Consider the following 16,122-nt stretch of genomic DNA (forward strand, 5'->3'; position numbering starts at 1 on the left):
GAAGACGTCTCCAATACATACACACTCTTGTAGCATAACTATACAACAAAATGTCGTTAAAGTTAGCATCGTCACTTAATTTTGACCCGTTTTCCATCCAAACAAAGATGGCGGCTCTTATTCCTGACTCCTCTCGTTATTGTATCCCCCTTCATCTACAGTTTAATTACCATTTTATCTTCTTACAAAGTTGTGGCGAGGGTGTTTATCACTCTATTATTCTCACCTGTGTGTGCAGCTGTATTACCTGCCGACCACCGTGCGAAACCTAAAACGTTTGGCGCCATCTTGTGGAGGTCAACCGGAAGTGCCTCTTCCGACTCTACGCCGCCGTTCTCTACGTCACCCGACGTCACCAGGAAGTCCACCGCAACCAAGGCGACAACATGGCAGAACACACAGACCCACGTGAGTGTGGTAAATTTAAAACCCCCAAAAAACATTACACCTGTTAAAAATACCTCCACCTGTTCTGGCTAGCGGGAACTTTTATCGCGCTTATAGTTAATGAACGGCGTCTTTAGTGGCGTCACACGACGCGTCGGCAGCTTTATGGCTTAGCTGCGACGCTAAAGCTAATTTCTCTTACGTTACCAAAAAGCAACTGTGTGGCTTTGTTTTCCTTTTTAACAGGCGGTGATGGAAATGCGGACGACATGCCGGAGCTCTCGGACTGCGATGATGAGGATGAGGATGATGATGGTGATGATGAAGAGCAGTGGCGGTGGATGGAGGAGGAGGAGGAGGAGGACGGCCAGCAAGTTACCGTTACCTGTCTGTTCTGTGACAGGTGAGATGAGACTGCAGAGGATGTTTAGAAATACACTGGACATTGGGATCAAGGTTTTTCCTTTAGAGCCACTTACCTTTCTACAGGTGTGTGTGTGTGTGTGTGTGTGTGTGTGTGTGTGTGTGTGTGTGTTAGTCGCTGGAGTTCAGAGGATGTCTGCTTATGGCCCAAGTGTGTATATATTAACTCAAATTATTGTTTTTTTTAGAAATATTAGTGATTTCACAATTTAAAATAAATATGAAATAAAAAAAAAAACACAATTTAAACATACTACATGTCCAAAATCTTGTATGTTAAAAGTGTACCGTACAATGTAATGGTCGGAAGTTGTCAGTGTTTTCATGGAAACTTTAACAGACTGATTTCCTAAACTCAGATAAACAAACATAAAACAGTAGGTTTAAGTGTAACTCACCCATGAGGTTATTGAAATCATAAACTTATATCTTATACGATATCTTACGCAACTTTTACAACAGCATTAGCAGCATCTTAATATGTTACAGTCAGAAAGTGAGAAACATCTGATGGAAAATAAAACACTTTTTCATTCTTAAAACTGTTATGTATGATTAAGTACTCATTTTGGTACTCGGTATTGGAAAGTAGCCAAATGTAAGTACCTGTGTGTGGTCTGAAAAAAGTGGGATTGTACATCCCTAGTGGAAAAGCTTCATAAACACCTCTTCTTGCCCTTTCTGATGAATGATTTGTTCAGGAGAGAGAAGTATGGGTCCCAGCATCCAAAGTTTCACCTAACAGTCAGTTATCATACATAAAATCCCAGCTGTCTGTCTCCACTGTCACGAGTTGTTTCTGTTTATAAACTCAAAATAAGATTATTTTGTTGTTTGATTTATTTTTCGTTTAGTCTGCACAGCAAGTCAAACCTCATTACTGTTTTCTCCCTGCTTCAAAACCAAAGGACTGTGACATACAGTAAACAGATATAGTGTGTTATAGGAGTATAAGTATTAATAAAATTAAAGGTTTAACTCTGCATGATGCTGGTCTAATGTATGTTTTGATCCAAAACATCCATTTTCAGTCAATGAACCAATAAATCTGAGTGTCTGTTTTTGATTTTAAAAGATGAATACGAGTGAGTTTGTAATGAAATTGATTGCTTTTCTTACCCGTGTACTTTTGTGTTTCAGGTTGCTGAGCTCCGTGCCCGCCACCCTGCAGCACTGCACAGCTGAGCACCAGGTCAATCTTGTAGACGTGATAAGAAAACATAGTAAGTAGACACAGCTCTCTGCGTCACTGAAGAACCGTAGGATTGTTGCGTTTCGTTCAAATGGCTCAACCTTGTTTTCCTCTTTAGATTTAGATGACTATGGTTACATAAAGATGATCAACTTCATACGGTCGACGGTAAGTACTGTCTGTCTTAAGTCTTAAAATGTCATGCTGTAAGTGTTGTTCATACCTTGTGTCCATGGGGCATGGTGAGTGTTAATATTTCATCCAAGAAAACATCTGTTGAGACATACTCAGGTAAATGCAGTACAACTTTTAAAAAAAAAATGGAATCAAATAACAAATCTGTGTTTATAGAAATGTGATGCATCCTGTCTGACGGGGCTGCCAGATGCCCCCTTACCCTGGGAGAGCGAAGACTTCCTGCGACCGGTCCAACAGGACGACCCCCTGCTGCAGACAGGTACAGCATCTCCTTAAGGTTTATTACACAGATGTTAGGTTTTAATTATTCAGTAACTGACTGCAGTTGGAGTAAGTATTTAGATGTTTAAAGCACCCAATAGAACTCTCACACTCACATTTAGTAGGATGGTACTTGTTGGTACTCGTTTGCAGTTTGTCTGATCCAGATGGAAGAAGTTTTGTCCAAACAATTTTAAGGCAAAGGTGTTTATATTTATTCTGAATGGCCACACTCTGAGGCAAAAGCCTGTAATCATAGAGCGGGGCGAGAGGTGCCAAATTGTAGAAAATGAGGAATAAGGACATGCACTTTTGGGCCGTCTCCTCTGAAAGGCATTCATGGTGTTGCACTCGGTTGTACACGCGAAAAGTGGCAGAAGTAGTAGTGTGAAGAATGAACTAAGAGAGCTTGAGAGAGAGGTTTAAATCCTTACTTTCTCCTCCTCCGCACTCAGTAAAGTCGACGTGCTTGTCAGAAAGTTTGCAAAAGTTGTCGGATGCAGCCCTCTGAATTCTGATGTGGAAAATGTGTGTAGGAGGGAACATGGTTTCAAATGTTGTTCAGTGTCCAACAAGCACTTTGTTCGATGTGTGTAAAGCTAAATATGCTACTGATGCCATTTGTCCGAGGACATGTCGCCTTACCTGACTGTACCTTCTGTACTGATGTTAGCCGTAGTGAAGAGTCTGCCGATGGGACTGCTCACAGTACCACACCACCAACAAAAATATGAACACAATCTGGACTCCATCCTCGTTTGGATGGCTCATTCTCCCATTCTGTTAACAAATCTTCCGGTTGACATCCTTTATGTCTGGACATCCCGGATGTTGCCTTAACAAGGCTGCAAGATAATTTAATATATTTGGTTATATTCTGTGTTTCTAAGAGGTTTTGATTTCATCCTCAAACACTGAGATGACAGCGGTGTCTCAGATCACTGTCCTCTATCTGTGGGTGCTTTCACACCTGTAGTTCGGTTCATTTGTTCCGGACCAGGGGAAAAAATGCTAAATACATGGTTGGATTTTAGTTCTGGTTGGGTTCGTGTTCCCACTAGCTTTTTACAAACGAACCAACAGGAGGAAACATAAAGTCATAAAGAGAAGTCATTAATTGGACTGATTTGGTGACTGTCATCCTGCATCATCAGCACATAATCAGGACCTACGTGAGAAAATAAAGTTCCGCACACCGACAGCAGGTCACGCAGCACTTAAACGCCTCTAATATGTGTATTTATGTTCTCATAAAGGGACCACAGATTGGCCGCATGTTATGAATAATGACAGAGGTAGAAACAGGATGAAAAAGAAGTGCCGCCGTGTTCAGCAATATTCCGACTGGTATTTTTTCCCCTTTGTAAAGCCCTCGGAGAAGGAGCGGGATTCGGTTTTGCGTGTAGGTGAAGAGAGCGTTAGTGCAGTGGAGTGACAGATTTGCCGTTTGAGGAAAAGCCTGAGTGACGTACCTTATTCAGCTCCCAGCTTGTCTTTTGGCTGCATTGCCCTGGCAGGAGAAACTGGTCTCTGTGCCTCCTCTGTGGTGCATTTCTCCCTGTATGATTGTTGAATGACAAGGGCTCTTCTCTAGAGAGAAACCCTTTGCTCTCTGATGGTGTTTATAATTGATATTTGAGCTTGTGCTCCACGTGTAGCTGCTGAAAATGTGTGGGTGTGACCTCATTTCATGTTTTGTCAAATGTTGGCGGGAATAAAACAACCAAACAAAAGCAACATCCATTTATTGTATGGCGTTATTGTTAGTTACTGGGTGGATTATTGTTATTTTTAACATTTTGTTGAACCCCACTGGAGACTTTGTGGGTAAGTGTAATGAAAATATAATTTTGTAACACGTTTCTTTTAATAAGCAGCCTTTTAAAACCATCGGATGGTCTGAAAATCTGAATTTAGGCAGATTACATTCATCAGTTCCCTTCACTGTCCCTTCACAGAAAACATTTTGTGCAGCAGCCACAGAAAACATGCAGTGTATAAATACAAAAAAACAGCAGACATTAAATAATGTAATTGGAAGCTCAGAGGGGGGAGTTAGTCACTGTGTTGAGTCTTTGTGTTCAGCCTACATGTGTTACTTCCATTTGTCTCTCCGTCTTTGTGTTTCTGGCAGACCCTGAGGAACTCTGTGGCAGTGAAGGGTCGAGCCTGTTGACAAGCCAGTCGTCTGGGGCCCAGTCCCATGATGCACTGCTGCAGAGGGCACAAACCGCTGAGGAGAGAGCCCGTTCCTCAGAGGAGGCGCTGGCCAGAGCCATGGATGACCTGCACAAACTTAAGTAAGCGATGTTTCTGCATAGTCTAATGATGTTTTTATAACCACTAGGTGTGATAAGGTCATCCTATTAGTTTATTTCTTGTCAATCTTGGGTTGTTTCTTTTCTTTTTCTTCTTAAGAACTTGCAATGTACACGGGTTGCTTTACTTCTGCACTACCCTCCTGGGGCCAGCAGGGGGACACAGTGAACCCAGTATTGCAGAAACATCATCTAGAGTACCTTGTGGGAGAAGTTTGGAGGAAGGGGAAAGATAAAAAAAAAAAAAAAAAAAGGGAAGGGAAAATTCCACTGCAGCATGGAGGTTAAAGTGAGGAGGGGAGGCAGGAAGGGAAGGGGGGCAATAAGGGAAAATTACAGAAAGAGTGAGGTTGGGGGGGGGGGGGGGGAAGAGAGTTAGAAAGATGAATGCCTCCCATCTCCTCCATTTACTGCTACGTCCTGCATGAAGGTTGTGTGTGCTTGCTGCTTTTGTCCCATGTCCTGATATGAGAAGTTAAACGCAGATCTGTCCGGTCTTCTTTCAGGCTTCTGGCTCAAGGTCTGGTACTGAACGCAGGAACCAGCAAATCTGGTAACCTGGGCACTGTGGCCGAGCTGCGAGAGGACGAGGACGAGGCCTACTTCAGCTCTTATGGCCATTATGGCATCCATGAGGAGATGCTGAAGGTCTGAGTGGTGCAAACACAGACACACACAACACACAACACAGATACTGACCAGGCCTGCAGGTCTCATTACAGTCTTGTGAGTCACTCCCCCTGGGGGCGCAGCAGTCTCTGCAGAGCAAAAGTGGGTTCATCAGCGTACGTCTTGGCTGAAAGATTTCGATGTAGCATGGAAATGGAAATGATCATCTTTATGCACACATTGATACTGAGGACAAGACATTTTCTCAAAAATGACAAATCAGCAATAAGTGCTGAGCTCTCATGTGAGACACCAGCATGCACGGTGGATGCTCGAAACGTGGAAATTAATTTTTACACTGCTCAGGCGCTGAAGGCTGAAAGTGTCAGCAAGCTGAGGGGGGGTGTGTGTGTGTGTGTGTGTGTGTGTGTCTCCTCCCTTTCTGTTCTACTTACCGCAGTGCTTAGACATATTCCTGTTGGCCATCCTGATTGGTGCTAAGCACTGTTAAGTTTTGCGTCGTGTGTGTGCGTCAGGCTGTAAACTCCATCAGAGCTTCAGGAGGGGCCGAGAACACGTGACGGGGCAGCTTTGCGGTAGAATGTGGTCAACTCTTTTGCAGCTTGGCTTGAAGTGCATCACCTATGACGCACTCCGCGTGTGCACGTGTGTGTACGAGGCTGTATGAAAGAGGGTGTCGTGTTTTCTGAGTAAGACGTATGTGACTTCCGTTTAAAATGAATCAACTTTTAATTAGCCACTGACTTATTAGCCTGATTTAATAGAAAAAAAGGGATACTTGCCACTCAGTGTGATGTGAAAGAGGTTAGACATTTTTCAAAGTGAACCTGCCTAACTTTTCTTCACAGAGCTAACACATCTGGGAATTTCATCAGCCAGAGTTTTAGTGTTTAGCCTGAATTTATAGAGAACTTAATTTTTAATTGTAGCCTTTATTTTAGACAACATTGTCTTGATTTAAATCAATACCCACATGGCAGTATGTAGCCTACAATAAAAGAATCATTGAGTGCAATCTGTATCAATCCTAATGTAAGTGATGGGTGACAAAGTCCGTTTTCAAAGTTTAGCTGAAGCTAATTTGAGGCATCAGCAGCAGTCTGAGTTGGCCAAATCGAGTGGGTGTCTTGTAAAATGATGGTCTCTTGGTGTGAAATTCCCTGTTTGTGTTACGGCCCCTCTGCCGCAGCTCGGCAGGGAAACATGGCTAGAGCAACCAATAATTCTTTCAGTGTGCACATAAGTATGTATTCAGGATAGATTTAAAAACATTTGAGCCTGTATTTCGTCTTACAAGGTCAAATTCAACCGTACATTCAACAGCCGTGAACACTATCGTGTTAAGAGTGGGGCTGTAACTACCGTCATTATCGATTAGTTTTTTTGTCCATAAAATGTAAGTGAAGGGTTAATCACTTTCTTCCATTGCCAAAGACGACGTCGTTGTTTGTTTGTTTTGACCACAACCTAAAGATATTCAGTTTACTGTCATAGTAGAATAAGGATTAAAGCAGAATAAATTCACACTTAAGAAGCTGAAACTAGAGAATTTGGACATGGTTTCTCTCAAAACCGTTAATTAAATATCAAAATACAGTAGCTGGCGATTCATTTAATAGTTGACAACTAATCCATTAAATAACTAATCATTGCAGTTGTAGTTGAGAGCCTTGTGAGGTAACTCCACAAACCTGCAACACCATTTGATCTGCAGCTGCAGTGTTGCTCATAAAACATTTTCCTACTATATCAAATTCTGTGAGTAATTAGAGCTGATAGGTGTATTGACTACAATGAAATAATATGTGTGTGTGTGTGGGAGAGAGAGTGAGTGGGAGAGAGATTCAATAGTTTTCCTTCCCTTCACCTGTTGTATGACTAATAAAAGTTGTGTGCAACCTTTATTTATGTAGAATATATAGTTAGGAGCCTGTTGCATGTGTATACTGAAAGTAATGAAAATCCATAATAAAATTTTATTAATTATTCCAGGCCATTTTCTACCATTTTAAGAAAAACAGTAGTCCCATGTGCCCAAGGACTAAATATAGTGTGATAAGAAAAACTCACTTTTCAACCAAACGTTTTGACCAATTTGAAACATTTCTTCAGATTTGTGCTTAGGCCAGCCCAGACAACACTTCCACCAAAGGAAATTCTAAATTTCAGTTCCGGGCACAAATGGGTTGAACCAAGTATTGAAAAAAAACAGTTCCACTGTACCTTGCACTAATGCACGTTACTGTAATTTCAAGTTTCTGTAACCTTTCCTTCAGAGAGGAGGTGCTGGCGTTTGTGGGCAGATTTGATTGGCAGGTTAATTAGCCGGTCCTGACCTGACCTCCACTAGAAAAATATCCGTGCCATCCACAGTTGTATTTATCCCATAGATTTGCTCAGACAATCCCCCACAGTCTGTTTTGATCTCCTGTTATCTGTACCTGTGTAGAAAAGGCTTTACTTGCCATGCTCTTGAGATTGTTCTTCCCAAGGGGGTGATAAGGTAGCAGTCGTAGAACTCGTACACCGCGAAAGGTTAGATTTATAAACCTTCCCATAACCCTTACAAACCCTGCAGTATATTTAAATGTGTGCCGTACATATTCTGTTCTCTCCTTTAACTCTTAACTCTAAAAGTTGGTGTTGTGTATTATTGTTAATTTTTGAATATTCTCTCCACAGGATAAAGTGCGCACAGAGAGTTACCGCGACTTCATGTACAGCAACCCTGAGGTGTTCAGAGACAAGGTGAGCCAGCTGAGCAAATGCAAACAGAAATGTGCATTAATGTGCGTGTACAGTGTGTACAAAGCAGCTGCTTCAATGTACAGCCAAGCCTATTAACAGAAAAAGGGGAGTGCATTTTTCAGGAAAGACATTAATAAGGTAATGGTGTTTGATTTAAAACACTGGGATTTTATTAGCACCTCGAATGTCGACTGCGCAGTGCTGATAACAGGCACATGCAATCCACCACAAACCCATAACAACCCCCCACCCCAAAAAACCCTTTCAAACTTACCCCCCCCCACCCCTCTTTTTTCTATTGCCTTTAGTTGCAGGAAGCAGTGGCCTGTATCATGACCATCCATTATATGGGCGGCTGCTGGTTAGTGCTGGGATGAGGCTGTAGAGGAGGGAGGCAGGCTGTGTTGATGGGAACGTACATTATCCCTGTCAGAGCGAAACATTCAGCAGAGAGGGAAGTGTCACCTTCTACAGGAAGCGGTAGATAGAGAACAAAACAGGATATTCTTGTTTCAGTACTGTTAAGATGGGAGAGTACAGAAAGATGGAGAAACGAGTTGTGTGTTGTGTTGAGTCAGCAGTGTGTCGGCGACCCTCTGTGAACCCATAAAGGCAGCAGGGTGCTACCAGGGAAGTGGCCTTAAATAGAGACACATATAAAACAGTGTTTTTTATATATATATATATATATGCGCACGTATAGCGTTTGCAGCTGTTCCTCTGCCATTTTACACCAGTCGGGGGCAAAGATGAACAAATTAACTGTAACCTATGGGAACTTGAAATAGAGGTGAACTCATTCGACAATAACGATGGCTAGTGTGGAAAAGTTGTTTGGGGAACCTCAGGATTTAGAGGACTTTAAACAAGCTCATCACAGCGAACATACAGAACATTAATTAATGACTTGCCCAAGCAACTAGAGGTCACATGGTAGTTGAAGTTCTTACAGCCCTTTAATAAAAATCTCCAATGTGCCACACCAGCCTCTGTGACAGCTAATTTTTTTGTCTTCTTGTTTTTTATTAATTAATGTGAATGTGATGCTATTTACCAGCTGACGTTAGAGTCCCACATTATAAGACACATATCATGTACTGTATCAAATATGTATTTCTTTTCTACAGAGCAAGTGTTGCTTGGTTTTTTTCATTATCGAATAATCTGATGATTATTTCCATGATTCATTTATTAGTTGTATGGTCTATAAAAGGTCAGAATAGTGAAAAATGTCCATTCCAGTTTCCCAGAGTCCAGGGTAATGACTTTAAATGTCTCATTTTGTCAGTCCAAAATCCTAAGATATTCAGTATAATATGATATAAAACTGAGAGAAGCAGGAAATCTGAGGGCGCCTGAAAACAGTATTGGCAATATTTGCATGGAAAATCGAAATATTTGGCCATTGTAGAAGAATCTGACCGGCAACCTCGTTCGCACTGCGACATCTAAAGTAGTTTAATTTTACACTGACGAAGCTCCCTGAATTCATTATCACGCTTCTTCCCCTCCACCACCGCTTCCTCTCCTGTCTGGCAGGTGGTGCTCGATGTGGGCTGCGGGACTGGAATACTGTCCATGTTTGCCGCCAGATCTGGGGCCAAGAAGGTCATAGCAGTCGACCAATCAGAAATCATCTATCAGGCCATGGACATAGTCAGGTAAGACACACACAGACTTCTTCGTTCTTAGGATACGTATATAAATATGTTTGCCTCCACTCAAATTAGAGATTAGATGGGTCTTCGTCTCTTAGTTTGCGGCAGGGGATTGTGGGAATAGAGGTCTGTGTGACCTCCAGCCACCTTTTATTTGTTGCAGCTGGTTGACTTCAATAGAGCTGCTGTCAGTTGCGTGGCCATAATGCACATAATTTACTCCTGCAGTCTGACTCATTCACCCCTCGCCTCTTCTCCCCTGCAGTAGCTTCAGTTCGAGGGTTGCGGTCACACACAAACACACACACACACACACACACACACACACACACACACACACACACACACACACACACACACACACACACACTCACAAACATGCAGATGACCCCCTGTTGGTACCTTTTAATACAGTCCTCAGTCCAATTTCAGGTGCTGTGTGTTTCCAGCAGCTGGTTCTCCACAGTGCAGTCATTTACCACCATAGCCTCCACTGTCCCTACGTCTACCTGCAACCACTTCCTCCATCACACCCCTGCCTCTAAAATGCATTTTTGAGTTAGGGGCCATTATGACTGCTATTATTACCGTTATGTAAGAGAATGTCGTATAAGCAAAACAACGGGGTTTGCTGAAGGAAAAGGACGTTTTAATTTTACAGCCCACTGACTCGCTGTTGGAGTGTGTGTTGGCATGCAGACTGCGTCGCAGGTTCGCCAGCGGTGAAGATTCAGCTAAAGAAAGATGTGTACCCCCCCCTTACACACTCACACGTGTACGCACACATACATACAGAAACACACACAGCCCTTGGGTCCCTTTTAAATCTACTGTTTGCTTGGGTTGTGGTTTTAATGCTGTTACTTCTGTGTGTGTGTGTGTGTGTGTGTGTGTGTGTGTGTGTGTGTGTGTGTGTGTGTGTGTGTGGCTGCCGTTTGTGTGTCCGTCACTTCCTCTTGCTGTTAATATCAGGATTGTAATTAAAGTGGCTCCTGTTGGTTAGGCAGGAGCATCCATCTCCTGTCTCCACTCTGTCGCTGAAGTTTAAATGAAAAGCTAGATGTGACTTCCTTCCTTCACAGTCACTTCCTTAATGGATAATGTCTAAATACTTTTTTTTAAATGGCTGGAATTGATGGATTATCCAATAGAATTCTTTAAATTCTGACAACAAAGTGGAATAAAATGACATAATATTGTACGAAGATGAGTGCAATTTAGCTTTTATTGGTGATATGAACTAAACATAGACAGTTTGTGGATGTATATCAGCCGATATTTTGCTTTGGTCGAAGAATCAACCTGGCAAATGTTAAAGCCCCAAAACATGATTCAAACCAAAGGTTTTGAACTGTTATTAGCTTATTCTAAGGTAAAGAAAACAAGATTTTTATTATCAGGTCATTATACACTAATGAAAACACAAAGTGTTATATTCCATTTATACCATTAGATCCTCCTAAATGTTACACACTGAACCTTTTAAAGTATGGTCAATGAGGTGTAAAGCTGAGCTCATCTCTATTTTATATTAACAAGGGGTCAAATGACTGTGTAAGGTGAAAGGTTTCACTCGAGCGATGAACCTGCAGAGAAACTCTACAGTTCTTTTTCTGTGCTGATGCGGTGTCTTTCAGCTCATTGTTTTGGTTTCATGATGTCTTTCATTATCCCCATAACATGATTAAATCAAGGTTTTGTGTTTAATTCTTTTTATTTTCATTTATGTAACAGTTCCTGTTTAAAAAGTTATTTCTCAGAAGCCAATTTAATTTTCAAATCTTATTTTCTTCATTCACATTCACTTAATGTAGAAGTCCTGAAAGAAACAAAATTATACAATACAGATATCTAAATTAGGAGGAAAAAACTTGTTTGTGTGACGAAGGATTAGATTCAGCATCAAACGACAACAATTATTTAACACTGGTTTCCAATGATGAAATGTACAACCTCTCTCTTTCTCTCTCTCTCCTTTTCTCTCTCTGTCTCTTTCTCTCTCACACAGACACACAGACACACACACACACACACCTACAAAGACCGCAGAGATACTGACTCTCTCCCCAGAGTCCTGACATTGTCCTCTAAATTACCCCAATAATGAGATTACAGTGTTTCCCTCTTGTGAAAGGTGGAGGAGGTGGGGGGTGTTGTGGGTGAGGGGTGTGGGAGGGGGGGTGTTGGATTCTGGGAGGAGGTGATAGCAGCGGGAGCAGAGCAGCAGAGAGGGGAGAGACGGTTCAAGATAAGGATCGCTGCCACAGAAATGCACTCTGGGCCGCTGTGAGTAATTGTTCTGTCCTCGGTAACATTAGCTGTCATGATAATGGAATATTCACAGAGATTGATACCCGGACTGGCCGGTCTGAAAGCAAGGATCATTTAAACAGCAGCACTGATCTTACAGTCCCTACCTGAGCCCGACACCTCTGCAGGCCAGCAGTTGCAGTTTCCCCCCCCCATTCACACAAGAATATGGTGATTTACAGATGAGTTTGAAGTTTGAGAAAACCCCCCAAACTGGATGGAAATTGATTGTTGCACAGTTTGGATATGTATCTAGATGTATATGTCGTCCATTTTCTATAAAGTTTGTCATTATTGTGACTGATGTTGTTGTCAGTTAACGAATTAGTCTAGCTCCAATGCCTTGAAGGACCAGTGTGTAGGATTTAGTGGCATCTAGCAGTGTAGTTGCTAAAGTGTTTCTATTTTGTCGTCCCGGGCTACTTCGTGTCATGTATTTGAGTCATTTTTCTAAGTCCTCTGTCTCTATGTTACCCACAGGTCCAACCAGCTGGAGGACAAGATCACTCTGATCAAAGGCCGCATAGAAGACATCAACCTCCCTGTGGAGAAGGTGGACATCATCATCTCAGAATGGATGGTCAGTACATGTTTACGTACATATACGTACTGTGGCAGCTTAATTGTGAGGCGAGTAATAAGCAACGCAGTAACAGATCTATATTTGATCAGCATTGCCTAGTTTGACAGTTTGATCTGAGTTTGGTGCGTTGGGCTGGACGGACTGAGAATGAGCTGTCAATCACAAGGTAGCCCCGCCCTATAGCATACCCTGCTTTATCGTATATTTTACTCTAAATTGGACCATCATTTACTAAATGAACATCATGCTGTATAGTTTCAAGACTTTAAACTAGAAACTGAGAACATAAACTCATTAGGAAACAGTTTACTGAGCTAATAAATCAAGTGCAAATTAGGCTCATTTTCAGTGGAACTGAATCCAAGCGCAGGAGCTTCCCCCTGCTGGTCATTAGGAAGAATTCAGGTTTAAGTAACTTTCCCGTTGGCCCCACTTCTCAGACCTTGAAGCTTTGTCCACTAATTATTTACTGTCAATGGTCAGAGGATGTCATCCACTGGTAATCTTCTGCTGTTTCGATCTAAGAGGCAATATATTAAAACTTCTGTACGTACACGAGGGTTCATCCCAGCTCCATGTATTGGTTCGGCTTCCGAGATCTTATATGGTCGCTTGATTAATCACATTTCTGGCATGACTGGTGTGGACAGCTCGGGTCAGACTGAAATCGCCTCTCTGTCGTTAATCACCAAATGGCTTTTTATGACAATGTTAGACCATTAAGTGGGCAGAACTAAAACAGCACAGATGAATGGGTGGATATAACTGGTTAGTGAGAGGAGGTTTCTATGGAAGGTGTGTGAATTAAGATGTACACAGTGGAAAGATGGTAATATCGACAAATGGCCAAAGCCTGGACAACATCACAATACATACCCAGTATCCAATGTGATGTATACATCGAATAGCATCACGTTAAAGATGGCTCCATTTTCAGTTGTTTATGTGAGCCATAGCAGCCAAACCAGTGAACACAATAAGAGCCCCGACAATGAACATCTAAATGGAATGCAACCATCATTAATCATTAATCAAAGTCAAAGTGTGAGAAAGATCGATTATGAAACTACAAAAATATTACCCACTCTTACAAGATAGGAGCTAATTACTGCAAAACATAAAGTAATTGTTTAACAGGGACTGAAAACAATGTCCCTGATGCAGAAAGCCAAGTATAACTTTTATTAATACTGTGGTAAGTCTGAGAGTCTGTGACCACTTTATTTCATTCTCACGTTCTGTTTCAGTAGGTCTCTACTGATGAAGCTTAATGAAAATTCACTGCTCTGCTTCACCAATCTATTGACTTCATGTGTGTATGTGTATATGTGAGTTTACTACACTGAGCAAACCAAAAACCAGAGCGAGTTAGCACTGTAACGGGTCCTTCATACTTTTGTTTACAAGTTTGTTGATGGAGGCTAGACTAGGCCTGTTTTGAAGCCATTTTTCCTTGCCATTAGAATGGTATTTGTGCCTTGTGTGAAACTACTGGTTTTGTGCTGGATCATATTGAATATATTCACAGATGCATCCATTGTTTTGCCTATTCTGAGGCCACTATGTTTGTGTGCTGTGAAAATATTTTAGAAGCTCATCTCCCAGCACATACATGCAAATACCCGTAATGCAGAATGTCAGATTGGTCCTTTACCAGCCAATGAGTGGGCAGAATCCAAGGTGGCAGTATTAGCGATGCATCTTTTAAACATGGCTTAAACGGAGCTAAACTCGACCATGAGCTCCTCTGAATACCTAACCAGGAAGAGCAGTCTTCCTTTCCCTTGATGCCCATTTATCAGGGAGATTCTCTGTGGCGATACAGGCGGGACGGCCAAAGTTGAACGCACCGCTGAAGTCATCCCTAATTCATGAGCATCCCGTATCTGTCCCCCCTCCACCTCCCCCATCCATCGTGAAACCCCAGGGTCACGAGCAGGGGTCGCCAGCCAGAGCCTTCCCATCCTCTCACCAGGGAAATTGAAATTCGGTGGTTGACGTGCTGGTGGAACGGTGAAGGATAGGGGGCGTAATCTCTGATGACACCAGCTCAGAGAGCGCTAATAAATCTAAGAATTCTCCAGTCACTTCTCATCATGGCAGCGATGGCAGACATTTCTCAGAGTGGCCAGAACTTCAAAAGCTGCCCTCAAATCTGCCTGTATAAAATGGACAAATGACAGTTGTCAGAGGAGAAGACTTTCTGCTCAGTGTAAATGGCTTTAGACTGTATTAAACTTTAATGGCTTTGTCTTATAGCCAGGTAGTGTCTTATTACCTGAGAGAGGTTCAGGAGGTGTCATCGGTCTTGTATGACATTTTTTATTTTTATTTTTTTCCCCATAGTATGTCCTATAAATCACTGGTGCTGTGTTTTAGGTGTTTTCTAAATTCACATATTTGACCTTCTTAGTGAATTTCCAACATCACTGAATGTATTAGTTATAAAAAAATAAATCCTTTTAAATATATTATAAAATGTAAATGTTCTCAAAATACAGGTAGTGTAAGAAGAGGAATTCCAATGTGTTGATGCAAGATTGATCCCTACTGACTCTCTCAAATGAATTTTTATTTCAAAACCTTTTATTAAAAATCCATAATCTAATTTCAAATGTGCTTTACACAAATATAATTTCACCTCTCTTGTTGGTGCTCAGAGAAATAATTATGTTTCCCTTTTGTCCAAACTGACCATATCCATTTTAATTTTCAAATGTAATCATTCTACCCATGAAACCATTCATGAAATTGAGTGAAAAGCATAATTTCACATTCCAAATAGCAAAAGTTATTCAGTGTCTGCAATTTGTCTGTTAGAAGATTTTGTAACTTTTCTGCTCAGTAGTCTTAATTGTCAGTGACAGAGTTCACCATTCCTGTACTGTGTTTACAGGGAAACAGTTTTATCTCGTTGATATCAGCTCGCTGTTATAGCTGGTACAGCTGTATGAAGTTACTCCTAATGCAATAAACATTTCCGCCTGCTGCAAGTTTTATTTCCATTTATATTTATTTTACATTAAAAGCACTTAACTGGCTTTTATTGTGAAGCAGTTACAGGAAACACAATCTATTTGTCTTGCACTAACCGCGGCTGTTAATCTAAAATGCATCAACAGATGAACGGTCATTTTTTCTTTGACAGTGGATCAGTTTCAAATACTAAAGGGAGGATTGGAACAAGAATGAGCTGCCAGTGTGAACTGTTCGATTAAGAACACTGCAATATAACCTCTTCTGGTTATTGTGCCCTGTTGTATGGAAAATGACTTGCACAGTTTGCAACATGAAATTAGATCACAGCCAACTATTGAGTAACTTTTAAACAACGCAAGTTTGTTTGGCTGTTCTATAAAGAGACACCCCAGTTGGTCTTCTGTTGTATTTCACACAAAATAACTGCTTTGAGAG

At 41.5% G+C, this 16,122-nt stretch overlaps 1 protein-coding gene across 2 annotated transcripts in view; it reads left to right on the top strand.

The window, feature by feature from the left end:
• Positions 1-341: 341 nt before the first annotated feature.
• The window catches only part of prmt3 (protein arginine methyltransferase 3), a 54,360-nt gene continuing 38,579 nt past the window's right edge, over positions 342-16,122 (top strand). Inside the window, exons 1-10 of one of the 2 annotated variants that reach the window (XM_051379491.1) lie at positions 342-408; positions 634-790; positions 1,951-2,033; positions 2,121-2,170; positions 2,354-2,459; positions 4,596-4,761; positions 5,286-5,427; positions 8,092-8,157; positions 9,697-9,818; positions 12,606-12,705. In XM_051379491.1, coding sequence (XP_051235451.1) covers positions 387-408; positions 634-790; positions 1,951-2,033; positions 2,121-2,170; positions 2,354-2,459; positions 4,596-4,761; positions 5,286-5,427; positions 8,092-8,157; positions 9,697-9,818; positions 12,606-12,705 — 1,014 coding nt within the window. In that variant the 5' untranslated portion in view covers positions 342-386. Of the gene's footprint in view, positions 418-633; positions 791-1,950; positions 2,034-2,120; positions 2,171-2,353; positions 2,460-4,595; positions 4,762-5,285; positions 5,428-8,091; positions 8,158-9,696; positions 9,819-12,605; positions 12,706-16,122 lie in introns of both variants that reach the window. The other variant, XM_051379490.1, reaches the window with a different exon arrangement.

Source organism: Dicentrarchus labrax, unplaced genomic scaffold (assembly GCF_905237075.1).
Source record: "Dicentrarchus labrax unplaced genomic scaffold, dlabrax2021, whole genome shotgun sequence".
In the NCBI taxonomy this organism is placed as follows: domain Eukaryota; kingdom Metazoa; phylum Chordata; class Actinopteri; family Moronidae; genus Dicentrarchus; species Dicentrarchus labrax.